The 25810-nt window shown below is 46.6% G+C and overlaps 2 protein-coding genes and 2 long non-coding RNA genes across 4 annotated transcripts in view; 2 read left to right on the forward strand and 2 right to left on the reverse strand.

Moving 5' to 3' along the window:
- The window catches only part of LOC310766324, a 56135-nt gene extending 50267 nt beyond the window's left edge, over positions 1 to 5868 (forward strand). The window contains exon 2 of the long non-coding RNA XR_014550064.1: positions 5619 to 5868. This is a non-coding gene — a long non-coding RNA (uncharacterized lncRNA). The remainder of the gene's footprint in view (positions 1 to 5618) is intronic.
- ARC (activity regulated cytoskeleton associated protein) overlaps positions 1 to 19974 on the reverse strand; it is a 393423-nt gene extending 373449 nt beyond the window's left edge. The window contains exon 1 of the mRNA XM_083622178.1: positions 19962 to 19974. The gene's annotated coding sequence lies outside the window, so the exon portion shown is untranslated. The remainder of the gene's footprint in view (positions 1 to 19961) is intronic.
- Positions 1 to 25810, forward strand: part of LOC310766291 — a 128626-nt gene that overhangs the window by 100780 nt on the left and 2036 nt on the right. The window lies entirely within an intron of this gene.
- On the reverse strand, positions 4276 to 14567 carry LOC310766270 (lymphocyte antigen 6E-like). Its single transcript, XM_083622382.1, has 3 exons — positions 14300 to 14567; positions 7839 to 7958; positions 4276 to 5200 (listed from the first exon to the last, which is right to left on the reverse strand). Exons 1-3 carry the CDS (start codon positions 14349 to 14351, stop codon positions 4992 to 4994), a joined length of 381 nt encoding a protein of 126 aa, XP_083478508.1. The 5' UTR covers positions 14352 to 14567; the 3' UTR covers positions 4276 to 4991.

Consider the following 25810-nt stretch of genomic DNA (forward strand, 5'->3'; position numbering starts at 1 on the left):
ACTGCTGTCACCATCTGCAGTGATCATGGAGCCCAAGAAAGTAAAATCTCTCACTGCCTCCAATTCTTCCCCTTCTATTTGCCAGGAGGTGATGGGCCCAGTGGCCATGATCTTCGTTTTTTTGATGTTGAGCTTCAGACCATATTTTGCGCTCTCCTCTTTCACCCTCATTAAAAGGTTCTTTAATTCCTCCTCACTTTCGGGCATCAAGGTTGTGTCATCTGCATATCTGAGGTTGTTGATATTTCTTCCAGCAATCTTAATTCCAGCTTGGGATTCATCCAGCCCAGCCTTTCGCATGATGAATTCTGCATATAAGTTAAATAACCAGGGAGACAATATACAGCCTTGCCGTACTCCTTTCCCAATTTTGAACCAATCAGCTGTTCCATATCCAGTTCTAACTGTAGCTTCTTGTCCCACATAGAGATTTCTCAGGAGACAGATGAGGTGATCAGGCACTCCCATTTCTTTAAGAACTTGCCATAGTTTGCTGTGGTCGACACAGTCAAAGGCTTTTGCATAGTCAATGAAGCAAAAGTAGATGTCTTTCTGGAACTCTCTAGCTTTGATATGTACCACATGTACATATTTCTAACTAAATCTGCCTTCCGGAATCCAACTGTGATCTGATGTAAGTAAACTTCTTTTACTGACTTAGAATAAGATTGTGATGTATTTATTCTTTTAAGAGGGATTCAAGGGAACTTACCAGGAACGTACAATTCAATTGGAGACAGACTGAACTGTATAATTGTGAGAGGCTCACACGAGCCTGCAACCAGCTATCTGCTGTGAATGTAAAAGGGGCATGTAAACTCTACTAAGTAAAGGAACTTGCTAGCACAAGTTAGGAAGGATATTAATAAACAATATATCCTCTCCTGCCACCCTGAACATTCCCACAGAAGCATTGCCTTCATCACTGCAGGTGAACGCTGTATCACATTGTTGCTGCTTCGTTTTGTCTGTTCTTATTATGCAGCTTCAGTTTCTTTGCAATCCCCCTTTCCCTCTTTTAAAGGTAAAGGGACCCCTGACCTTTAGGTCCAGTCGTGACCAACTCTGGGGTTCTGGCGCTCATCTCGCTTTATTGGCCAAGGGAGCAGACGTACAGCTTCCGGGTCATGTGGCCAGCATGACTAAGCCGCTTCTGGCAAACCAGAGCAGCGCATGGAAACACCGTTTACTTCCCCGCCGGAACGGTACCTATTTATCTACTTGCGCTGGTGTGCTTTCAAACTGCTAGGTTGGCGGGAGCAGGGACCGAGCAACAGGAGCTCACCCCGTCGCGGGGTTTCGAACTGCCGACCTTCTGATCGGCAAGTCCTAGGCTCTGTGGTTTAACCCACAGCACCACCCGCGTTCCCTCTTTTAGCACACCTTAAATTCCCTCGTCATTCAAAAGTCTGACCACCTCCCTGCCTGTTTTCCTGCTTCCAATGCATCACAATAATTTTTATTGGAGATTACCAGTTGCTGCAAACACCAAAAGGGGTGGATATTTCCATCAAGCCCCTACTTCTAAGTCTCCCTGCCAATCCCTGGGCAGAGTCAGCGCATAAGAAGTGGGAACAGACAATTGCATATTCTGAATTAACAGTGGATACCCGAAAACTACCTTTTAGTCAAACAACAACCCCACCTAGTGGTCCCTTTGGAGAGTTCTTCACAGGCACAAATTCTGCTACAGAATATTCCTTTAATATTCAGAAGTATTCCTTTACAAAAATTACGCAGAATTTTATTCCTTTACAAAATCACTCTCTTGTGGAAAGAGAAAACTTCTTCTCGCTCTCTTGAAGACATCCAGTGAAGCTGCATGTTTAGAAGATTCAGGGCAGGAAAAAGAAAAGGGCTTAAACTATGGAACTCCCTGCCACTGGAGCACACCCACTAGGACAGCTTTCAAAGAGGATTGGACAAAATCGTGGAACAGAAGGCTTTCAATAGCCACCAGCTAAGATGGCTATGCTGTGCCTCCAGTTTTAACAGAAATGCTCCAGTTCTAAGCTGCTGTGACAATTGGATTGAAGGTAGACTACAAGTTCCAATATAAAAAAAAGTTGGTATATAATATTATAACATATTATAATATTAAAAGTTGAGAAATCACCTTGCCAACAAAGGTCCATATAGTAAAAGCTATGGTTTTCCCAGTAGTGATGTATGGAAGTGAGAGCTGGACCATAAAAAAGGCTGATCGCCAAAGAATTGATGCTTTTGAATTATGGTGCTGGAGGAGACTCTTGAGAGTCCCATGGACTGCAAGATCAAACCGATCCATTCTGAAGGAAATAAGCCCTGAGCGCTCACTGGAAGGACAGATCCTGAAGCTGAGGCTCCAAGATTTTGGCCACCTCATGAGAAGAGAAGACTCCTTGGAAAAGACCCTGATGCTGGGAAAGATGGAGGTCACAAGCATGAGATGAGGTTGGACAGGATGAGATGGCTGGACAGTGTTCTCGAAGCTACCAGCATGAGTTTGACCAAACTGCGGGAGGCAGTGGAAGACAGGAGGGCCTGGCGTGCTCTGGTCCAGGGGGTCACGAAGTCGGACACGACTAAACGACTAAACAACAAATATATTAAAATCTGTAGCCAGAGATCAACCTACAGACAGGTTGAAATCTGCCAGGATTGCCTCTGCTCCCACCCCAGCCCTCTTACCTGTCAATCAGCCGTGTCTTTTCTGAAGACAGCCACCGCCAAGACGCCCCGGAACAGGACTTGGCAGCTAACGTCCTGCTGGAACCGGGGGGACGGTAAGAAAAGCTCTGCCTGTTCCAACTATGTGTGTGTTTTAGCATCCTGGAGAATGAAAGCGCAAGGCGAACAATACCCTCCTGCCATCGTTGCAAGATGCTGAGGCACAGTGGGAGAAGCACAAGGGTGTCACAATGGAGATGGAACTATAGTTGGTGGAATGTTTGGAACGAATGTTGTCAGGAGCAGCCGACCTCAGTGAGGAAACGTCAGAGGAAAAGATCCCCAATAGATTCAGTTTTTATTTATTTTGACAAATCATCATAAATAAAGAATAAAAATGTGCACCCCTCCACTGAGACCATTCCATTGGAACTACCCAACCTCCCAAAATTTGACCACCTCTTGCGATGGTTTGACGCCTTTCCGTTTTTAACAGTACAAAATTCTACAAACATTCTCCATTATCTCCTCAAAATCACTTCTCCTGCATATTCCCTGTCTTACCTTAATGGCACATGTTAATTTATCATTAATAGCTATACCCCACACCTCTTTATACCATTCTTCCATTTTATATTCTTCTTGCCCCTTCCAATTCCTGGCTTATAATACTTCGTGCAGCTGTCAATAAATTTGGGAGCAAGTCCTTCATAGCCTGCGAACCTTCCACACCCATTGTAAATTGATACTAATACTACCTCTGGACTTTTGGTCAGCCTTAACCCAGTGATTTCTGTTATCTCCTGAAACACCGATAGGTTATATTTATTTACTTTTGTAGACAGGAGTGCCTGGCGTGCTCTGGTCCATGGGGTCACGAGGAGTCGGACACGACTAAGCGACTAAACAACAAAGGTTCTCTAAGCCGCTTCCTCATAAAGAAAACATCAAAAGAGTTCTCGGGAACTGTACATGAAAAAGTATAATAAAAAGCCATTATTAAAATGGCCGCTATTGGCCAATGGGCCTTGGGTTGCCAACCCCTGTTCTACTCCCCAACTCAAAAAGGTTGCAAGTGAGCACAAAACTAGCCCCGCTTCCTTCGTTGCACTACAGCTAAAACGCAAGTTTTTAGTCCTCTTTTTTAAAGAACTGAATCAATCTTCTCTACAGTGGACAATCTTGATTATAAGGCTGACTTCAGCGTGTAGCTTTCTCTCTCACACACACACACACAAACACACAAGGCAATAGCTGGCAACCATGTTGTGACATTTGGTTGGTCCTAAGATATTGCCAGACCCCAATTTCAAAGTTCTTCCTAATGATCTAGTTGAGATTCCTTCATGGCAAGGAGTTTGAACAGAGGATCCTTGCTGCTTGCCTGTTCCAACTCTACAATTCTGGTTCTATGAAATGTGGGAGATCATGGCTTTTGACACTTGAGGTGCATTATTTTTAGGACCCAACTTATTTTTGTGATGGTTTTCAAAACCGTACGTTGATGTTGTAATCCACCCTGGAACCTAAGGGTGAGTAATTAATAACATAAGTTATTTCAGGAAAACACACTACATGCAACTGGAGGCATGCTGTGACAGGAAAACAGAAGGGAGAGAAATGAAGTAAGGTAAAAACCAAAATGTATTTATTAAAGTTCAGAAAGCACAAGAGAACCGTGTGTCGAAAACCCACATAGCTTGCAAAATTGTCTAGACAGTGTTCACTTTTTAATGTAAAATTTTAACAGGCAAAACAAAACAAAAAAATAACCAAATCCCTGCTCCAAATCCAAACACTTTGTGCATGTCACATTGCTCTTTATGTGAAATGTGACAAGCAAAAAACTGGATCTAAATTCAGAATATACAAAAAAAAAAATGATTTCATCAGAGGTGTTTTCCCACCCCCGCCTCCAGTCGATTTTGCCTCCTGGTGAACCACCAAGCGGAAAACACAGTTTAAGGCCCCTGTTTAAAGCCCCCCATAGGGATTAGGAATGTTTTGTTCAGCGGAGTTTTTGGCTTCTATTTCGTGCAAAATTATTTCCCCAACAAACTGCAGCTCCTCACCAGGGTGTGCAAAAATCCCAGCAGCCTCAAGGGGGCAGTGTTGCCATACAAAACATCTCATTCCCCCCCCCCACTCCCTTCCCCGCCCCCAAAAAAAGAGAAGTGAAAAGGTCTCTCTCCTCTTAAGACCAATACGAAGTGCAGAGACACAGATTCATTTGGGTTAAAAAGCAATGGAATTATATGCCATTGAAAAACACATTATTTTCGGGCTTCTCGGCAGAGAAGGCTGAGCAGACTCCTTCTGCGTGCAAATATTTCTCAAAAAAATCACAGCCTGGGTCCAAAGAGGTAGAAGAAGCTGGCGGCGATCCCAGCAGCCAAGATCAGGTGGTTTGTTTTGACGCTGCTGGCTCCGTTGATGTTGCATAAGAAAGACGAACAGCAGCTGACGGATGTGGCTGCGAAGCCAAGGTTGACCCCCATTTGTGGGCAAACCGCAACACAGCCTTTGGTGATGGACTGTGACGAATAACCAGCTGGAAGGAAGAAATCGAGACAACAGAGGATGCCCATCAGTAATAATAATAATAATATTTTATTTATATCCCACCCTCCCCAGCTGAGCCGGGCTCAGAGCGGATAACAGTAAAAGTAACACTGTTTACATAAAATTACAATCAATTAATTGAAATGCATTCTAAAATCAATTCAGAATCAAATTAATGGCAACCATTGGGCTAGAGTTCTGTGTGGATTACCGAAGGAGGGGGTCAGACTGTGCCTTGGCCAAAGGCCTGGTGGAACAGCTCTGTCTTGCAGGCCCTGCGGAAAGATGTCAAGTCCCGCAGGGCCCTAGTCTCTTGTTGAGGCCAGTCTGACCTCCCTGTGGCCCGGGACCTCCAAGATGGTTTTGTTGGAAGACCATAAGGTCTTCCGTGGGGCATACCAGGAGAGTCAGCAAACTGGGTGGGGTAGCTAATAGCAGGGAGGACATGATTGGGATTCAAGATTGGACAGCTGCGCCGTAGCCAACAAAACGAATTTCAGTAGGGGCAAATGTCAGGTTCTGCACTTAGGCAGGAAGAACCAGCTGCGCAAATATAAGATGGGGGGCACTTGGCTTACTAGCAGTGCATGTGAAAAGGATCTAGGGGTCTTGGTGGACCACAAGCCTAACGTGAGTCAGCAGTGTGATGCAGAAGCAGCAGCAGCAAAAGTTAGCGCTATCCTAGACTGCATCAATAGAAGCCTAGTGTCTAGATCAAGGGACGTCACAGTCCCACTCTATTCTGTCTTGGACAGACCACATCTGGAGTCCTGGATCCAGTTCTGTGTGCCACAATTTGAGAAGGATATTGGCAATCTGGAATGTGTGCAGAGGAGGGTGACCAAGATTATGAAGGGTCTGGAATCTAAGCCTTATGAGGAATGGTTGAAGGGGTTGGGTATGTTTAGCCTGGAAAAGAGGAGGCTGGGAGGAGATAGGATAAAGGTAAAGGGACCCCTGACCATTAGGTCCAGTCGTGGCCGACTCTGGGGTTGTGGCGCTCATCTCGCTTTATTGTACTTTATTGGTACAGCTTCCAGGTCATGAGGTCCAGCTCCGACGGCCTTCTAGCAGTTCCCTCACTGTGAGAAGCACAGCTACAGGAACCAGGCAGAGGGCCTTCTCGGTGGTGGCGCCTGCCCTGTGGAACACCCTCCCAGCAGATGTCAAGGCAATAAACAACTATTTTACTTTTAAAAGACAACTGAAGGCGGCCCTGTTTAGGGAAGTTTTTAAGAAGAAGCAGCTTCATTGGGAAAAGGTGCCACCTAGACAATCCATTGTGGCAACCGTAACCCAGGTATAAGGTGCCATTTGGCAATTAGATTGTATATCTGAGTTTCTGGCACAGGCTGAACTGTCACCCCACAACATGTGGGGTGCTTGACAGGTAAAAGGTAAAGGACCCGTGGACTGTTAAGTCCAGTCAAAGGAGACTATGGGGTTGCGGCGCTCATCTCGCTTTCAGGCCGAGGGAGCCGGCGTTTGTTCACAGACAGCTTTCCGGGTCATGTGGCCAGCAGGACTAAACTGCTTCTGGCACAACAGAACACTGTGGCTTAAACCAGAGTGCACAGAAACGCCTTTTACCTTCCCTCTGCAGCAATACCTATTTACCGTATTTTTTGTCCCATAGGATGCACCTAGTTTTTTTTGGGGGGGGGAATAAAGGGAATTTTTTCCCCTTTATTTCACCCCCAAAACCAGGTTGGGGAATCCAAACCAGGTCGGGGAACAGCGGTATGGCGGTGCTCCGCCTCCCCGCTGTCCCCCGAGCTTGTGGGGCTGGCGCTGGGAAGAAGCGCGCGTCTCTCCTGCGCCAGCCTCCAAACCAGGTCGGGGAACAGCGGGATGGCGGCGCTGCGCCTCCCCGCTGTCCCCCGAGCTTGTGGGGCTGCCCGATGTCTGCCCGAAGCGTGGGGCGCTCTGTTTCAGCGCTCCCCGCACTCCGGGCAGCAGGCTGCGGATTTCTGCCCGAAGCGCAGGGCGCTCTGCTTCAGCGTGCCCCGCGCTCCGGGCAGCAGGCTGCTATCCGCAGCCTAGGGAGCCCTGCGGGAACTTCCGCGGGTTCCCCAGGCTTGCCGATAGCTTCCTGAAGCCTGGAGAGTGAGAGGGGTCGGTGCGCACTGACCCCTCTCGCTCTCCAAGCTTCAGCGAAAGCCTGCATTCGCCCCATAGGATGCACACAGATTTCCCCTTCATTTTTGGAGGGGAAAAAGTGCGTCCTATAGGGCAAAAAATACGGTATCTACTTGCACTGGTGTGCTTTCGAATTGCTATGTTGGCAGGAGCTGGGACAGAGCAATGGGAGCTCACTTCATCGTGGGGACTCGAACCGCCAACCTTCCGATCAGCAAGCCCAAGAGGCTCCGTGGTTTAGACCCGCATCCCTTGGACTTGACAGGTCGGCCCATGAGAAGTGGGGACTCCAGCCTGCCAGCCAAAATAAACCAAGACCCCTATCCAGGACTAGACGGGCTTTAAGTCTCCATCGGGAAAGTCTTGCCTATCCATCAAGTGATGAAGGCTGATTGTAGCAAAAGACAGAAAACCCCACAGCCTATTAACCCAAGAATCTCCTTGCCTGGTAAAGCAACCCTAGCGCCCCTATTTTAAAATACACCTACCCAGTCCTGCACCAACGTAGACAGTGGCACAAGAGGTTTCTGAATCCGAGCAAATCTGCCATCTCCAGCAGCCCCAGTTCGATTCTGCTCCTTCGCAGTACCAGCACACCAGCGACGAAGCTGAAAAACAGTTAAAACCATTCCCGAAATTAGATGCAACAGTTTCCCACTTCCAACTCGGCCATATCCTCTTGTTGCCAGGGCTTACGTCTGAGTAAGCAAACCCACGATGAAACTGTAGGCCAGTCACAGCTAAACTCTGGCCCTCCAGATGTTTGGGACTACAATTCCCATCATCCCTGACCACTGGTCCTGCTAGCTAGGGATGATGGGAGTTGTAGTCCCAAAACATCTGGAGGGCCGGGGTTTGCCTATGCCTGCTGTAGGCGCTTTCACTCATCCCACAACTCACTCAACTGTTTTGACGTTTATACACCTTTTTAACTTCCCCTTCCAGCCAAGGTGGATTTGATTTAAATCAAATCTATTTAAATCACTAGTCCATAAGACTTGGTTTAAATCATTTTTTTACAGAAAGATTCATTCTTGCTGGTATCGTCTTAATATTTACAACCAGATGAAGGTTTCGTTTTTGGAAGAATAAATTTTCAGAGTAGTTTTTGCAGTTCTATCAAAAGTTACTGATTTGGTTATACTATTATAAATACATAGACAGATAATTAGGAAATTATTGTGAGGTTTAATAACTTTGCGTTTGGACAACTTTTCTGCTGTGCTTTAATGGGAGGAGAAAAATAATCATTTCCTTAATGAGAATCTAAACAATTTATTTAACTAAAACAATAACATTATAGTATCCATGTTTGTTAAGTGATGTGGTTAAACAATTAAAAAAAAACAGACGGAACTTTAACATACATGAAAAACTTAAAACAAATCCTTATTTCCTAATGAATAGCCTTTGGACTATAATGTAACTTAAACAGAAAACTATCTTTAGGAAGATTTTTCCTCCAAAAGCATTTTATTTTAAAAATCCAATTTAAATTAGGAAAAATCCAATTTAATTTAAAAAAAAAATCATTGATTTTTACCCACCCTGATTGCCAAAGTATATCACCAGAAATGCACCACTGACCCACAAGCAGCGTTCAAAATTAGCCAGGTGCATTTTGCAACTGGTGTGGGTCCAATTGTGGCTGGTCCCTCCAGTTTTCTTAGGCAGGTAAGCAGAAGAGCTTATTCACTGCATTTATCTCCCACTGCATTTTTCTCCAAGGAGTACATACCGTATTTTTCGCTCTATACAACGCACCGGACCATAGGAGGGGGAGAACGGAGGTGGGGGTGGGATTTCTCACCCTCTCTGCTCCAACGCCCCTTCAGCGAAGCGGCAGGAGAAACGGAGCCCCTTCCATTTCTGAGCACAGCGAGAACGCCCGCTGCTCTCCAAAGGTTTGCGGATAGCTGCCTGAAGCCCCCTGAGCGCAGCGCGAACTGCCGCTACACTCAGGGGGTTTCATTTTTTTAAAAAAAATATATATTTTATTAACTGGCCAATCACATCAAATTAAATCACATCACATAAATTCCAAATTACAAAGCCAAATTTTTAAATTTTGTTGGGGGAACCCATACTTCAAGATCCAAAGGGGGATTCAGATCATCTTCTTATTACTGCGTTAATGTCCAAATCAGTCCCAATCAGTCCAGACAAAATTCATAATTCTATCCAGTCTTATCTTGGTGTTTCCACATCATATCTTGTTCATATAATTTCCATTTTTCCTTTACGATCTCTTCTGTTAGTCTCCTTAAGCCGATAAGCAAAATAATAATCCTGTGTGGATTTCCCGTTCCTCCACTAAGTCCAGATGGTTTCCATATATCTCCTTCGTAGATAGCATCGCTCTTTCCATCATGAATTTGGCATTTGTCGCTCTTAAGTCCCACCGAGGAGTTGATCCACGATATGTAAACAACTCTATTTCTCTCTTTCTCCTCCCAGACCCAAGAGCTCCAACAATGCCTCCCAAAATGGCGACTGCATTTTTAACTGCGTCATTCCAAAACTCTTAGCTTTCCAGCTTCATCTTGAAACATTGCTTTGGTTCGAAAGTTTATCTCCACACAGCCTTAAATCCACAGCTTAAGTCCTTAGTTTCTGACTCATTAGGGGAGGGGATTCTTGTTAAATCACATAAGAAAAAGGAAGGCAGGTTTTCCCCCCCTCCCCCCTCAGTCATACCGTATCTTGACGTATCTTCTCATATTTTATTTTTGTCCTGTTATCAGAGATCTCTTCTATCAGCATTCTTTACTCCCCTTTTTCCTTGAAGCAGGTGCAATTTATCTCGTCCAAATTGTTTCTTTTGAAGATTCTTGCAAACTAGCGGCGCGAATCAGGGACGGCGTCCAGGAGTGCCGAAATCCCACAGGAGGGCTTTGTGCCTAGTGCCCCCACCCCCACAAATTCGGGGGTGGTATAGGGCACAGCAGGCAAGGGCCGTCCCCCCCACAATCCTGGGGGGGTTAAGGAGGCTAATTACCCCCATCATAGCCTCCAAATTACCTCGTGTGGGTCGGAGAGATGTTATAGTCAGCCATCTTCCGATGCGCCACCTAGTAGCCCCCCACACTCAGGGGGTTTCAGGCAGCCTTGCCTCCGCTCCCGGAGCTTGCCCCCCAGATACTGTAGACTCCTAGCATGGGCAGGGATGATGGGAGGAATTTCAGCAACATCTGGCAGGCAGCTCAGGTGCTGCTTCTGTGTTTTCTACTCTGCCTAGTAAACTATTATACTCCCCCCTTATTTCCTCCCAGTTCTGCTAAACTGTCTCGGGGGAAGAAGGTGCCCGCGGCATGTGACTGGTGTCCAAAACTACGCCCCATGCGCCATCAAGCCCTGACGTTCTTTACACAGGTCAATTCTGTGTCCAGGGCAGCTGTCTCCCAGCTCCATCTGGTACCCAGGATGAGACCCTACCTGCCCGCAGACTGTCTCTCCAGAGTGGTGAACGCTCTAGTTAACTCCCGCTTGGACTACTGCCATGTGCTCTGCGTGGGGCTACCTTTGAAAGTGACCCAAAACTACAACTAATCCAGAATGCAGCAGCTAAACTGGTGACTGGGAGCGGCCGCCAAGACCACAAAACACCGGTCTTGAAAGATTTACATTGTTTCCAAGCACAATTCAAAGTGTTGGTGCTGATCTTTCAAGCCCTAAATGTCCTCGGTCCTGTATACCTGAAGGAGCGTCTCCACCCCCATCATTCTGCTCAGACATTGAGGTCCAGCGCCGAGGGCCTTCTGGCGGTTCCTTCCCTGCGAGAAGTGAGGTTGTAGGGAACCAGGCAGAGGGCCTTCTTGGTGGTGGCACCCACCCTGTGGAACACCCTCCCACCAGATGTCACCTATCTGACTTTTAGAAGACATCAGGGAAGTTCAGGGAAGTTTTTAATGTGTGACATTTTAGTGTATTTTTGGTCTTTGTTCGAAGCCGCCCAGAGTGGCTGGGGAAACCCAGCCAGATGGGTGGGGTACAAATAATAATTAAATTATTATTATTATTATTATTATTATTATTATTATTATTATTATTATTATTATTATACCACACCAGTGCTTTCCTCTTGTTTCACTTTCACACACACATTCTATTTTACAATTTAAAATACTCTTTTTACATCCTCAATATATGAATGACTTCCCTTCTTCTCTTTCCATGGTTCCTTTTAGCAAGCCTACTCCAGAGTTAAAAACCATCTGTGAATCACTTTCCTGATCACAGATCAAAATTAAGAGACCTGAAGCTCTGGGCACCCTTGGAAGGAACGGTGGGACATAATCTCAAACTACCGTATTTTTCGCTCTATAGGGCACACTTTTTCCCCTCCAAAAATGAAGGGGAAATGTGTGTGCGGCCTATGGAGCAAATGCAGGCTTTCGCTCCCGCCAGGCGCCCAAGGCTTGCGGACAGCAGCCTGCAGCCCGAAACCCGGGGAGTGCAGCGCCACGCACCCCGGTCTTCGGGCATCTATCCGCAAGTCTTGGGAGCCCAGCGGGAGTTCCCGCCGGGCGCCGCAGGCTTGCAGGTAGCTGCCCTAAGCCTGGGGTGCGCAGCGGGCTACAGAGCCACACTCCCCGGGCTTCGGATAGCAGCAAACTCCGGGAGCGATGGCGAGGTTGAGTGTAACCTTGCCTTTGCTCCCGGACCTGTTCTGGGGGGCTTCCCCCGCCCCAGCCCCGAGGCTAAAAACGAAGCCAAGACAGCTAGCGGGATCCATCCCGCTCGCTGTCATGGCTTCTTTGCTCTTGGGGCTCGGGGGGGGGGGGGAATAAATTTTTTTCTCTTTATTCCCCCCCCCCCCAAAAAAACTAGGTGCACCCTATGACCCGGTGCGCCCTATAGAGTGAAAAATACGGTAATTTCATAGGGAACCTGGTGTTCCTCAATGAGCAGGTAAGTGATGGTGGGTAATCTCCCCAAAGAAACAGCTGGATCCCCATCTTCATCCCCTTTGCCTGGTTAAGAAATGCAGTTTCCAAAAGGCCTCTTCTGCCTTCCGTGTAAAGCGAGAGAGGCGGGCTTGCCAGGACCTGACCTCCATTATAACAAGTAAAATAAATACAGAATACTTCCATTGTTCGCCAGAGGAACCCGATTCCTCTTGAGATACAACTCTGCAGCTGTTCATTCAATTACGGAATGTAAGAATGTAAGCAGAGCCTGCTGGATCCGGCCACTGCCCCCTCCTGGACTCCAGGATCCTGTTCTCACAATGGCCATGCAGATGCCTGTGGAAAAACCTGTAAGCAGGTAAGCCATAGTGGCTACTGCTAGCCATCTGTATCCTCTCCACCAGGAAGGACCAGAATGACTGAAGGACTACAGGTAATTGGGTTATTGAAACGCAAAAGCTTTTTAACAGTAGGAAAAGGCAGGTCAGGGCTTGTGGGAAGTACAGGCTTGGTTTTCATGCTCTCTGGGTTTTTTACAATGCTGTTTTGAATAGGGCATAAATCACGTGGGGGATGGGGAAGGGATATTCACGGAGAGGGAAAGGGATGGTGCCAGCAGCCCAAAAAGGATCTGCAGAATTTTACCCGTTGCAAAGGACTAGCTGGGACAGGCACTGAGCTACAGAATCCTGGAACCGGCATTCCAGGAAGAAGAAAAAACCATAAATGTTTCCGCTCTAAAATATTGCTCCGATGCATCTCTGGCACATCCGTTTAATTCAAATGACAGACTACAATTCCCAGCATTCCTGACCACTGGTCCTGTTAGCTAGGGATCATGGGAGTTGTAGTCCCAAAACAGCTGGAAGGCATTCCTTCCCATTCTGTACCATCCCAGCTTTTACATCATCCCGGAAAAATTCCACAGTACCACACAATGGGAGCGACCACAAAACCCGGAGTTCTCTTCCAGAGCTTGCAAGAGGCCCTTAGAGCTTGCAAGAGGCCCTGGCAAAGATCCAGACCCTCAGACAAAGGGGGTGGGAAAGACCTCGTGGACTGCTTCCCCCTTCCCCCCATTCCCGGATTTTTTTGGCACTCTGTAGGGGTTGCCACCTTCTCTTCCCGGCCCTGATCCCATGCATGCAAGAGTTTACAGAAAAATAAAGCAAGAAAATCAAGAAAAACTCACATCCATACTTTTAAATTCTGTATGTTTCAAAAGAATACACGAGATTAAAATTAACTCAGCCCCTTCTCCATCTCCATCCAAAAATGACATTCCAGGAGTGCCATGGGGTTTTTTGGGGGGGGGGTTCCTGGTACCATTCCCAGCAACCGCCCCTCCCCCGACTCTTGCAAAGCCCTTGTACCGAGAACGTCTCTGAGCATGTGCTGAGTGCCTCCCTGCTCATCACCACAGGTAGACGTGTCTGACGTCAGAGGGGGCTTTTCCTGCCTAATCTTTTGCTTCCGGCCCAATCCGCATCCCACCCTTCCTCCCCAACTCTGGTCTCCAGGATCCTAACCCACCACTCTAACCACTACGCCACCCTGTATGAAGCGCACATTGACTCGAAAGCAGACCCAGGTGTGCCCGGTGGGCCTCCTTTCTCATTTACCTCGTGCACAGAACCGCAGAACAATCCCAGGCAAATGGGGTCAGGGCGGCACCCTTAGGATTGAGCGCAACCCTAAGCCACGCCTACCCAGAAGAAATTCCTGTGCAATCCAGCGGCGCTTCCTCCCAGAGGTTTAGGATCGCGGCGCACGTTGCGCTCTTCTAACGTGCCCCTGCAACGCCCATTTTCGCAAACCAGACTCAGGGCGGCCGCAAAAGCAAGCTATCCTCCCCCCGCTTTGCAGAGATAAAGGCAGAAGCGGCAGCTACGCATGCTAGCAGCTAACGGGCACCCTTAAAAATAACCTAAATTGATATTGGGCGGGGAGACGGGGGGGGGAGAAAAACTTGATTTTGTATTGTGGGGGGGTCAGAAACCCTAAACGCGTCCTGTCTCGTGAAAATGCAAAGGCCTCACCTCTTTGCACGCAGAGACAGGCGGCCAGCAGGATTGCAAAAGACGCCTTCATCTTGGATGCAGTCTTGTCCGCGCTTCCTTTTTTCCCCTTATCTTTTTTTGCAAAAAAGGGATCTCACCTCCGGGGTGGAGGAGCGGCGAAAACTCTTGCGCTGGGTTGCAAAAATATAAAATGAAAACAGCGGACCAAGCGACACTGCCGTCTTGCAGCAGCTGCCCAGCGCGCAGCAATTTAGGCGCAAGCTGCTTATAAACCGCCGGAGGGGCCGGATGAGATCAACCCACGTGTAGCTTCTCCTCAAATCCAAGGCGGCTTGGCGGAGGCTGCAAAGCTTTTTTCAAATTTTGTTGTTCCACCCCAAACCCACCTCCTGGGCTTCGCATCTCTCTTTCGTTTCTTGCTGCCGAGGTGCCCTTTCACCAGAAACGAAAGCTTTCCAAAATGCGCCCTGGGCGCAGTGCCGTTTTACGCATGAGATATAATAATAATAATAATTTATTATTTATTCCCCAGCCACTCTGGTCTGCTTCCAACAGAACACTAAAATGCAATAACCTAAACAAGCTATAGCTTGGGGCCCCACTCTCTTGGGGGCCAAAAAAAAGTAAAGGGGAGGAAAACTGGATGTACATTTCCAAATATAAGATGATGTAGCCTTATGAGGCTTTGCCCTCGGGTGGGAAAAATATTGCGCCTGGGAAAGGGAAGTGGGAGTCAACAGACACTCAAGGAATAGGTTCAGGGAAAAAGCTTTTATTTCTACCACCCATGAACTGGTAGAAGGAGCAAGTGTGATAGTTCACAAAAAGCATGCACAAGTTCACAGTCATATGCACAGAGTATATATTCCCCTTCTAGTTCCCTCCCCTTTCTCCTCCCTCAGGAGTCCTGACCATGAGTTCCTCTGAGCATGAACAGAAAGCTCCTGTCTTGGGACTCTTCCCAGGAAAGGGGAATGAGAACAGTTCAGCATGTCCAAGAAGTTGCAACTAGAATGAGATAAAAGTCAGTTCTCAGGCCTGCTTTGAGCAGAGTCTATTCATTAGCTTTTTGAAGCCTTTTTGTACTGATAAAAAGTAACGGTTTGCCCTTGCCACAGCATCTTGTGAGAAAAGCAGAGAAGAGCAGAGAAAAGCTGTTTTGGATTTTTAGAAATACACTTAAAAGGATATGCCAAGAGCTCAGGCCACAAGTTTCAATATAAGGAATAATTCCTACTCGAGAGTTGAAAAGAAAAACGTGTATATTCTGCTAAGAATAACAGTTTGAAGCTGATAGTAAATTTAAACACAACGTGTAAGTACGATAGTTTTAAGGTAAAACGTTTAAATACAGGAATAATGTAGTTTCAAATATGTAGTGATATAATATAGAGGTACATGAAATACCAGTACACAACAATTATTTTGTACAAGTCTCAATGGCAATCAAAAGAAGTCCATATTATATAGAATCAGAATAAGGAATAAAGAATCAAATAGGGCCGAAAAGGAGTATCCGGAGTGTGAATCAGATGTACGACTCAGTAGTGGTGACCAGGACAGGGCCCTGTTTCGGAGTAAACGCCTTCTTCAGCTCGGTTTTTTGAGGACTATAAATCTGTTGGAAGTCTGTATCATTTAATTCTTTTATGTTTCTTTTTCGACATGCATCTTAGATAATGGAATGCTCCCAAGTTTTCTTGCGTTTCTCTGAGCGTTTTTAGAAGACAAAAGGAATTTTGGACAGTTTTGAGGCCTGGTTGGGGGGGGACTTCGGGCCTAGGTGGGGTCACCTGTCCTCACCTCCTACAATTAAAAAACAGATAAAATGAAACCTACATACAGCAACGGTGTTTTGTGTTGTGTTGGCTCCTATTATGTAAGTCATGGGTAGGCAAACTAAGGCCCCGGGGGCCGGATCTGGCCCAATCGCCTTCTAAATCCGGCCAGCGGACTGTCCGGGAATCAGCATGTTTTTACACGAGCAGAATGTGTCCTTTTATTAAAATGCACCTCTGGGTTATTTGTGGGGCCTGCCTGGTGTTTTTACATGAGTAGAATGTGTGCTTTTATTTAAAATGCATCTCTGGGTTATTTGTGGGGCGTAGGAATTCGTTCATATATTTTTTTCAAAATATAGTCCGACCCTCACACAAGGTCTGAGGGTCAGTGGACCAGCCCCCTGCTGGAAAAGTTTGCTGACCCCTGATGTAAGTCACGGGCCCCGCCTGCTAGCCTGCTCCCTAAAATATCACATATAAAGGGCCCCATTACCTCCAGTAGCTTAGGGCCTCATCAAACCTAAATCTGGTCCTGCCAGGGAGATGCTATAGGGAAGCAAGCAACGCCCTATCTGGGGGCACAGAGCATTTGGTCCAAATCGGGACTGGAGATCAGAAATGCTTTGGCCTTTCGGAATGGTTATAAAAACCCTTCTTACGTAAGTGTTGAATATTATTTGAACAAGTATTGGCTGCAATATTCCGAGTTTCCTTTAGATACTTATTCTGAAGGTGTTGATACTGATTTGCCACTGATTACGTAATCTTAATGGAGGGACGTGGGTGGTGCTGTGGGTTAAACCACAGAGCCTAGGACTTGCTGATCAGAAGGTCGGCGGTTCGAATCCCCGCAACGGGGTGAGCTCCCGTTGCTCAGTCCCTGCTCCTGCCAACCTAGCAGTTCAAAAGCACGTCAAAGTGCAAGTAGATAAATAGGTTCCACTCCGGCAGGAAGGTAAACGGCATTTCCATGCACTGCTCTGGTTCACCATGCTGGCCACATGACCCAGAAAAAACTGTCTTCCTCGGCCTGTAAAGCGAGATGAGCACCACAACCCCAGAGTCGGCCACGACTGGACCTAATGGTCAGGGGTCCCTTTACTTAATCTTAATGATATGGGAGAAACGCCATATGTAATAATGAGGCATATGATCAAGGCCTGTATTTTAAAATGAGCTTAAAAAATATATTTGCAGATGCTTGTGTGTTTTTATGCCAGGCAGAAGACCAGCTGGCTAAGGATTTTGGCAGATGTTTATCCTCCTGGACAAGGGCCCCCCTGATTTATAGCAGGAGCCAAAATTCTCAAAGTTGTAAAAGGGAATTATAGGCTGGGAGCAAAAAGGTTACACTGACCCCACATATTACAGAATACAATCAAGCTGCAAAAACACTAATTAAGAGTTAGTAAATAGTAGGATTTATTGTTTAACAGAAAATAATACCATGTGCCTCCCATTAGGCTTTAGCCACATTTTCCTAAGGTTAAAGGGCAAGAGCTAATAGAAACAGCAGCTGGCTTGAAAGGGGGGTGTAAATTTAAGGGGTTGCTTTTGGAAAGTGTTTTTACTCAGTTCCTTTTTACTTTGAAAAGGCCTTTGCTTCTAAAAATCTATATATGTTATGTATGAAATATATTGGCTTAAATGTAATTATGCAAAGGATTTAGAAAGTAAGAAATGTTAGGTTCTTATGTTAGATTCTTATTTCATTGATGGTGTGTGAGAATGTGAACCCGAGATCTGTTTAAGACAGAATGAGCCATCTCTTTTAGCCATCTGTTTTGGAGTGAATAGGGCAATAGGGCAATAGGGTAATAAGGGCAAAAGGTGATCTGGTAATTAAGGTGCCTTGTTGAGGCAAATGTAAGATGTATGGCTACTTGTTTGCCATTTATAGATAGAAGGAAATATAGCTCTTTGTCTCCCATAAAAGGTAATAGGAAATGGGTGTATCTTTTATGATTGGTTCTAGCAAACAGCCAATAGGAATTTCAACCAGGCTGATTGGACAGAGGCAGCCAAAGGAGGAGCAAGGGGGCTGGGCTGAGGAAATATAAGTGCTGGCCATCAGGGCTGGAGTGGGCAGAGCTTTGGTAACTATATACCACTGTGTCTCTCATTTATTTGTCTGACAAATAAATTATTATTTTAATTTCTCTATTGCTGCGTTGAATATTTCATTCCAGCTAAGCGTTAACCACAAGCAGGGTGCTACAATAAGAAACAAAATAGTTATTGAGGGATTGCTTTTGTTTTTACATTTTTGGAATGACAGTTTAAATGATGATGTTGCTACAGGTTCAGGGGTGCTGGACCTCTCCAAATTCCTGGATCCAGTTAGTGTTAGAATTTAATTGAGACTTAGGGTGTTAAGCTGAGTGCCAGGCACTGCGATTCTCTGGATACAGCAAGTGTTAAAACCTCATCAAGTCAGGCTAGCCTAGTGAGGTGTCAAGAGAACAAAGGGGCAAATAGCTCTCCCTCAACCCGCAGATAGCAAGGAGGACAAAAGTGAGAATTGAGGGGTTATGTGAGCTATATAGGGGAGTAGGAGAGCTGAAAATAAGGCCAATATATTTTCTTGATTTTATTCATTTATTAGATTTATATATATTTCACAAGATTCAAGGACAATCAAAGAAACATTTCAGTGTAGTGTAGTATAGTTTATTATTATTATTATTATTATTATTATTATTATTATTATTATTAGCTATATAACCAGAAACAGTACCTATGCCTCTCTTCAAGAGCACTGGCTCTTCTCAATGATATATTGTTGTGAACAGGGATTTTCGACTCTGACAAATATGAAAGATCAGAAAAGAGAAAGTCATCTTGGTGTTGATGGAAGAGATGAGTAATTGTTTTGTCTCAAATTAGAACAAATATAAATGAGATTACCCATATAAGGAATCTCATGCCTCACTGCATTTGTATACATGCTTAAGGTACATATGTAAGAAGCTTGTTTGTGATTATATTTTGGGGGTGATTCTCATGTAGCTGGATTGTTTTATACTTTCTGGATGTCCCACGATCGTATTACAAAGTAGTTGTGTTCTATGTTATAAATCAAGCACTGCTAAGAGTTGGGGTATTTCCGCGCCCCCCCCCCCAATGCATTTCTTTCCATGCTAAAAAAAAGTGGATGTTGTTTGCTTTCTGGGAAACTGATGCAACTCTGCAAACAGGGCCGTCTTAAGCAAATACGGTGCCGGGGTGCAAATATCCGCCCGACACACACACACACCCCAGGTTGCCCAGAGTTGTTGACCTTTCTTTAGGGGAAGAAACCTCAATATTGTTGATCTTTTTTAAGGAAGAGTTCCCCAGAGTTGTCAACCTTTTTTTTAGGGAACTGACACCACGCTTATCTCTACTCAGGACAAGAAAACAGGAAACAGGTGCCTGGGGCCGCAAAGAGAAAGGAAACCGACAATGTGGTGAATGGGATTAAAATCCACACTCACACGTGGACGGTCCGGGAATCAGCATGTTTTTAGAATGAGTAGAATGTGCCCTTTTATTTAAAATGCATCTCTGGGTTATTTGTGGGGCATAGCAATTCCTTCATTCCCCCCACCCCCAAAAAAAAATATAGTCTGGCCCCCCACGAGGTCTGAGGGACAGTGGACTGGCCCCCTGCTGAAAAAGTTTGCTGACCCCTGGACTAGATGACCCTTAGGTACCTATGATTCTAAGTGTGTGTGTGTGTGTGTGTGTGTGTGCGCGCGCACACACACACACACACACACACACACACACAAACACAGAGTTTGCAGTCATGACCTAGAGATGTTGCTTTTCATCTCTTGCAATCCTTTCATATTGTTATTGGAGAGGATTGGAGAACTGCCTAAGCAAGCTCCTGTAGCACCCTGCTTGTGGTTAACGCTTAGCTGGAATGAAATATTCAACGCAGCAATAGAGAAATTAAAATAATAATTTATTTGTCAGACAAATAAATGTGAGGCACAGTGGTATATGGTTACCAAGCTCTGGCCTGGCCTCCTGTCATTATGGCCAGCACTTATATTCCCTCAGCTCAGCCCCCTTGCTCCTCCTTTGGCTGCCTCTGTCCAATCAGCCTGGTTAAAATTCCTATTGGCTGTTCGCTAGAACCAATCATAAAAGATACACCCATTTCCTATTACCTTTTATGGGAGACAAAGAGCTATATTTCCTTCTATTTATAATTGGCAAACAGCCATTAACCTCTACAAGGCACCTTAATTACCAGATAACCTTTTGCCCTAGACTAGGCGCCTTAACTAACATTTCATCTTTCCACACATTATCAATGAAAGATCTCCTTCTTTGGAGGTCATTAAGCAGAGACTTGACAACCATATGTCAGGAGTGCTCCGATGGCGTCTCTCTGTCTGGCAGGGGTCCGGACCCAATGGCCCTCATGGTCTATTCCAACTCTTCTATGATTCTATGATTCTATGATTTCTTACTTTCTAAATCCTTTGCATAATTACATTTAAGCCAATATATTTCATACATATATAGTTTTTTTTTTTAGAAGAAAGGGAACTTAGTAAAAGCTAAGCTAAGTTTTCTAAATTCTCTGAAGCTTTAAAGCAGCTCCAGAGAGAGAGAGAGGCCTCTTCCCCAGCCAGCCGCTGCTTGCACCAGCTCTTGCCTCTTCAACCCCAGGAAGATGTGGCTCAAGTTTAATGGGAGGCTCAATAATTAATTACTATTTTTGCAACCTTGATTGTATTCTATAATTTGTATGGTCAGTGTGACCTTTTGTTCCCAGGCTTTAATTTCCTTTTACAACCCTGAGACACTGCTATAGATCAGGGGGGCCCTTGATCAAGAAGATAAACAGCTGCCAGAGTATGGTTTCTGCCTGGCATGAGAGATACAAACATTTACAAATATATATTTCTTTAAGGTCATTTTTAGAATACAGGAATCTGATCAAAATATAAGCCTTGATTAAAAATGCAGGCTATGATCAGATGCCTCATTCCTTTGCAGAGGAAGACCAGGGGGGGCCACATTCACGGCCTAGGACCCTCGTACCTACGGGAGCGCCTCTCCCGGTCTGCCCCACGGAGAGCCTCAAGGTCCATAAATAGCAATATCCTAGAGGTCCCGGGCCCTAAGGAAGTCAGATTAGCCTCAACCAGAGCCAGGGCCTTTTCAGCACTGGCCCCGGCCTGGGGGAACTCTCAGTCTCATGAGACCAGGGCCCTGCAGGATCTGATTTCTTTCCACAGGGCCTGTAAGACAGAGTTGGTCCGCCTGGCCTTTGGCTTGGAGCCAATTTGATTCCTTTCTTTTTCCTTTCTCCTCCTGGGATGAGGCTGCATTTTAACATTTTAATATTCTACTGTTTCAATATTTTAATGGTGTATTTTAATCTTGTTTTTAAGTTGTATTCATTCAATTTGTTTTTATTATTGCTTGTTAGCCGCCCTGAGCCCGACCTTGGCTGGGGAGGGCGGGGTATAAATAAAAATTATTCATCTCTGTACCTCCCTTCAAAGGGCTGAGCTGGGTTCCAATTAGCAATTAGTTGAGAAACGACACCAAGGGGGAAATGGGGAGAATTGCTGTGGGCGAGTCAGCTGGAAGAGCAAAGAGAGATGCTTAAGTAAGGTAGCTCTGTGCTGGACCAGGAAGGGTTTGAATCTAACAGAAGAGGCTGTGAAACCAGTCAGACAAGTTTCTTTGTAGGACAATGACCTCGGCAATGCTCTGATCCGCATCTCAAAAGATGAGCTTGGCTGCAAGACCTGATGGAAAGCAATATCCGCCCTCCCTTCCCCACAGGTGGGCGGGGTTTGCGGCACCGAGCGAGGCTCACCTGGGCAGGTGCCACCCACCTGCTTGGGCCGGCCTTTGACCTGCCCTCGGCCAGGGAAGACAATGGGCAGCCGGCCAGGGGTGGGTCTAAGGCCAAAAGAAAAGAGGATGACTCCATAGCTCAAGCCTCTTTTGCTGTTCTTTCTTCCAGGATCACCCTCCCTCAAATTAATAATTTCTTGCTTCCATAATTTTATCCTAGGTCAACGATCTTCAAGTTAATGACTCTTTCCTTACAGACTAATACTTTGCGTTCCAGGTCAGCGGGCGCTGCTGCAGTCGTAAGATGGTTGCTGTACAGTGGTACCTCAGGTTACATACGCTTCAGGTTACAGATGCTGCTAACCCAGAAATAGTGCTTCAAGTTAAGAACTTTGCTTCAGGATGAGAACAGAAATCGTGCTCCGGCCACGCGGCGGCAGCAGGAGGCCCCCATTAGCTAAAGTGGTGCTTCAGGTTAAGAACAGTTTCAGGTTGAGAACGGACCTCCGGAACGAATTAAGTACTTAACCTGAGGTACCACGGTATTCAGAACCGGGAACGAATTTTCCCTGCATTGGCAGGTTTCGCCTTCCCCGTAGCAATTTTGTCATAACTTTGGCGGTTTTTAGGCCTTAGCAAGGTATCCTTTAGTCTAACATCAAGTTGGGGGGGATGCATTCATGCTCCCTCCCCATGTGGCGACGTTTGCAGGGCCCGTTAAAGGGCAAAAACCGGGAGTCCCTGGCCCTAGAGCGGCGGCATGTAGGTCAAACTCCTGGGACGAGGTCGGTGGAAGGGCATGCTGTGTAAGTTTGCGCTTTGCAGTCTCCTCTCGCTGGACCTCATCTCTGGTTATCTCCCGCTTGGACTACTGCAATGCACTCTACGTGGGGCTACCTTTGAAGGTGACTCGGAAACTACAACTAATCCAGAATGCGGCAGCTAGACTGGTGACTGGGGGCGGCCGCCGAGACCATATAACACCGGTCTTGAAAGACCTAGATTGGCTCCCAGTACGTTTCCGAGCACAATTCAAAGTGTTGGTGCTGACCTTTAAAGCCCTAAACAGCCTCAGTCCAGTATACCTGAAGGAGCGTCTCCTCCCCCATCGTTCTGCCCGGACGCTGAGGTCCAGCGCCGAGGGCCTTCTGGCGGTTCCCTCATTGCGAGAAGCAAAGCTACAGGGAACCAGGCAGAGGGCCTTCTCGGTAGTGGCGCCCACCCTGTGGAACGCCCTTCCAGCAGATGTCAAAGCGATAAACAACTACCTGACATTCAGAAGACATCTTAAGGCAGCCCTGTTCAGGGAAGTTTTTAACGTGTGATATTTTACTGTATTTTTGGTTTTTATGGAAGCCGCCCAGAGTGGCTGGGGAGGCCCAGCCAGATGGGCGGGGTATAAATAATAAATAAATCATTATTATTATTATTATTATTATTATTATTATTATTATTATCTGCCTGCATATCCTCAGCCAGGCGGGCTGAGAGGGTTACCTGCCAAGGCCTGTGCCAAGTTTCCCACTTCTGAAGCTCAATAAAGTTGTGGCCCATTTGAACCCATACTCTGGTCTCTTGTCTCATCATTTGGGGTAAAGGGGTAGGCACCACAGACAGGGTTAGGGCATGTGCCCGCAATAGGCTGGGACAGAGCTGTGTGGGTGAATGCCAGAAGCTGCAGACTTGCTCTGACTAACCGAAGAAGCAAGATCTGTTGTGGTGTTAACGCCCTGAACTCCTTCACCCCATGCAGAATGCAGTTGGCACCTTTCTCTCTAGAGAAACAGTGGAGTGCGCCTCCGGGGGTGAAGCCAAACCTCTGCTTTAGCAGCACCCAAGTGACCACTCTGGGGGCGCAAGCCTGGGCAGTGTGTCTGGAGGCCCTGGGCTGCCCAGATGGCAACACACACACCCCTCAGCCTCGCTAATGTGGTCCAAAGGAAAGCAGAGCAGGACATTTGGCACCAGCTTGGCTGCAAGACTTGCCAGGAGGCATACAAGGCACCATGGTTGCTGAACAACTCCAGGCACACCCGGAAGAAGCGGACCATTTGGATCCCTTCCAGTCGGGATTCAGGCCTCATCATGGGACTGAAACTGCCTTGGTCGCACTGGTTGATGATCTCCGGCTGGCTAGGGACAAAGGTGAGAGCTGTTTCCTAGTTCTGCTGGATCTCTCAGCGGCCTTTGATACCATCGACCATAACATCCTTCTGGACCGTCTAGAGGGGCTGGGAGCTGGGGGCACTGTCATACAGTGGTTCCGCTCCTTCCTCCTGGGCCGTGTTCAGAAAGTGGTGGTGGGGGATGAGTGTTCAGACCCCTGGGCTCTCACTTGTGGGGTGCCTCAGGGTTCTGTCCTCTCCCCCATGCTTTTCAACATTTACATGCAGCCGCTGGGAGAGATCATCAGGAGGTTTGGGCTGGGTGTTCATCAGTATGCGGATGAAACCCAGCTCTACCTCTCTTTTAAATCAGAACCAGTGAAGGCGGTGAAGGTCCTGTGTGAGTGTCTGGAGGCTGTTAGAGGATGGATGGCAGCTAACAGATTGAGGTTGAATCCTGACAAGACAGAAGTACTGTTTTGGGGGGACAGGAGGCGGGCAGGTGTCGAGAACTCCCTGGTCCTGAATGGGGTAATTGTGCCCCTGAAGGACCAGGTGCGCAGCCTGGGAGTCATTTTGGACTCACAGCTGTCCATGGAGGCACAGGCCAAATCTGTATCCAGGGCAGCTGTTTACCAACTCCATCTGGTACGTAGGCTGAGACCCTATCTGCCTGCAGACTGTCTCGCCAGAGTGGTGCATGCTCTGGTTATCTCCCGCTTGGACTACTGCAATGCGCTCTACGTGGGGCTACCTTTGAAGGTGACCCGGAAACTACAACTAATCCAGAACGCGGCAGCTAGACTGGTGACTGGGAGTGGCCGCCGAGACCATATAACACCGGTCTTGAAAGACCTACATTGGCTCCCAGTACGTTTCCGAGCACAATTCAAAGTGTTGGTGCTGATCTTTCAAGCCCTAAATGGCCTCGGCCCAGTATACCTGAAGGAGCGTCTCCATCTCCATCGTTCTGGCCGGACACTGAGGTCCTCCTCCGAGGGCCTTCTGGCGGTTCCCTCCTTGAGAGAAGTGAGGTTGCAGGGAACCAGGCAGAGGGCCTTCTCAGTGGTGGCACCTGCCCTGTGAAACACCCTCCCATCAGATGTCAACTATATGACTTTTAGAAAATATCTGAAAGCAGCCCTGTTTAGGGAAGTTTTTAATGTCTGGTGTCTTATCACTTTTTAATTTTTGTTATCATTAGAGTGGTACCTCAGGTTAAGGACTTAATTCATTCTGGAGGTCCGTTCTTAACCTGAAACTGTTCTTAACTTGAGGTACCACTTTAGCTAATGGGGCCTCCCGCTGCCGCTGCGCCCTGAAGCACGATTTCTGTTCTCATCCTGAAGCAAAGTTCTTAACCCGAGGTACTATTTCTGTGTTAGTGGAGTCCGTAACCTGAAGCGTCTGTAACCTGAAGCATCTGTAACCCGAGATACCACTGTAATTCTGTTGGGAACCGCCCAGAGTGGCTGGGGAAACCCAGCCAGATGGGTGGAGTACAAATAATACATTATTATTATTATTATTATTATTATTATTATTATTATTATTAGCTCCCCTCAACTGGTTTAGCTGATCATTTGAAGCCGTTTCCAGGGTGTGGCAGCTGTCAGGTGCTGACAGCTTCTTGGAGCCACAGGTGAGAGCTGAGGACAGGTTGGGATTGTATATAAATGTAAAGACACCATCTTGACTGTGAGTCCTGCAAGACCAGCTTCCTGTTTTGCTAGCCTCCTTCTACCTTGTTGGGGAGGGCGAGGCTCTGATTGATTGATTGATTGTTTGATTGATTGATTGATTCCAGCTGCAATTACCGAGGCTGCTGAAGA

Source organism: Podarcis filfolensis (assembly GCF_964270895.1).
Source record: "Podarcis filfolensis genome assembly, chromosome: 7".
NCBI lineage: Eukaryota > Metazoa > Chordata > Lepidosauria > Squamata > Lacertidae > Podarcis > Podarcis filfolensis.

Bases quoted from the DNA above. Each gene is read 5' to 3' on its own strand.
- LOC310766270 (XM_083622382.1), bottom strand. From the start codon at position 14,351: ATGAAGGCGTCTTTTGCAATCCTGCTGGCCGCCTGTCTCTGCGTGCAA. The intron at 7,959-14,299 runs GTGAGGCCTTTG...ACTGTTTTTCAG, and splicing joins CTGTCTCTGCGTGCAAAGAG to CTTCGTCGCTGGTGTGCTGG. The intron at 5,201-7,838 runs GTAGGTGTATTT...TCTTCCTTCCAG, and splicing joins CTACGTTGGTGCAGGACTGG to CTGGTTATTCGTCACAGTCC.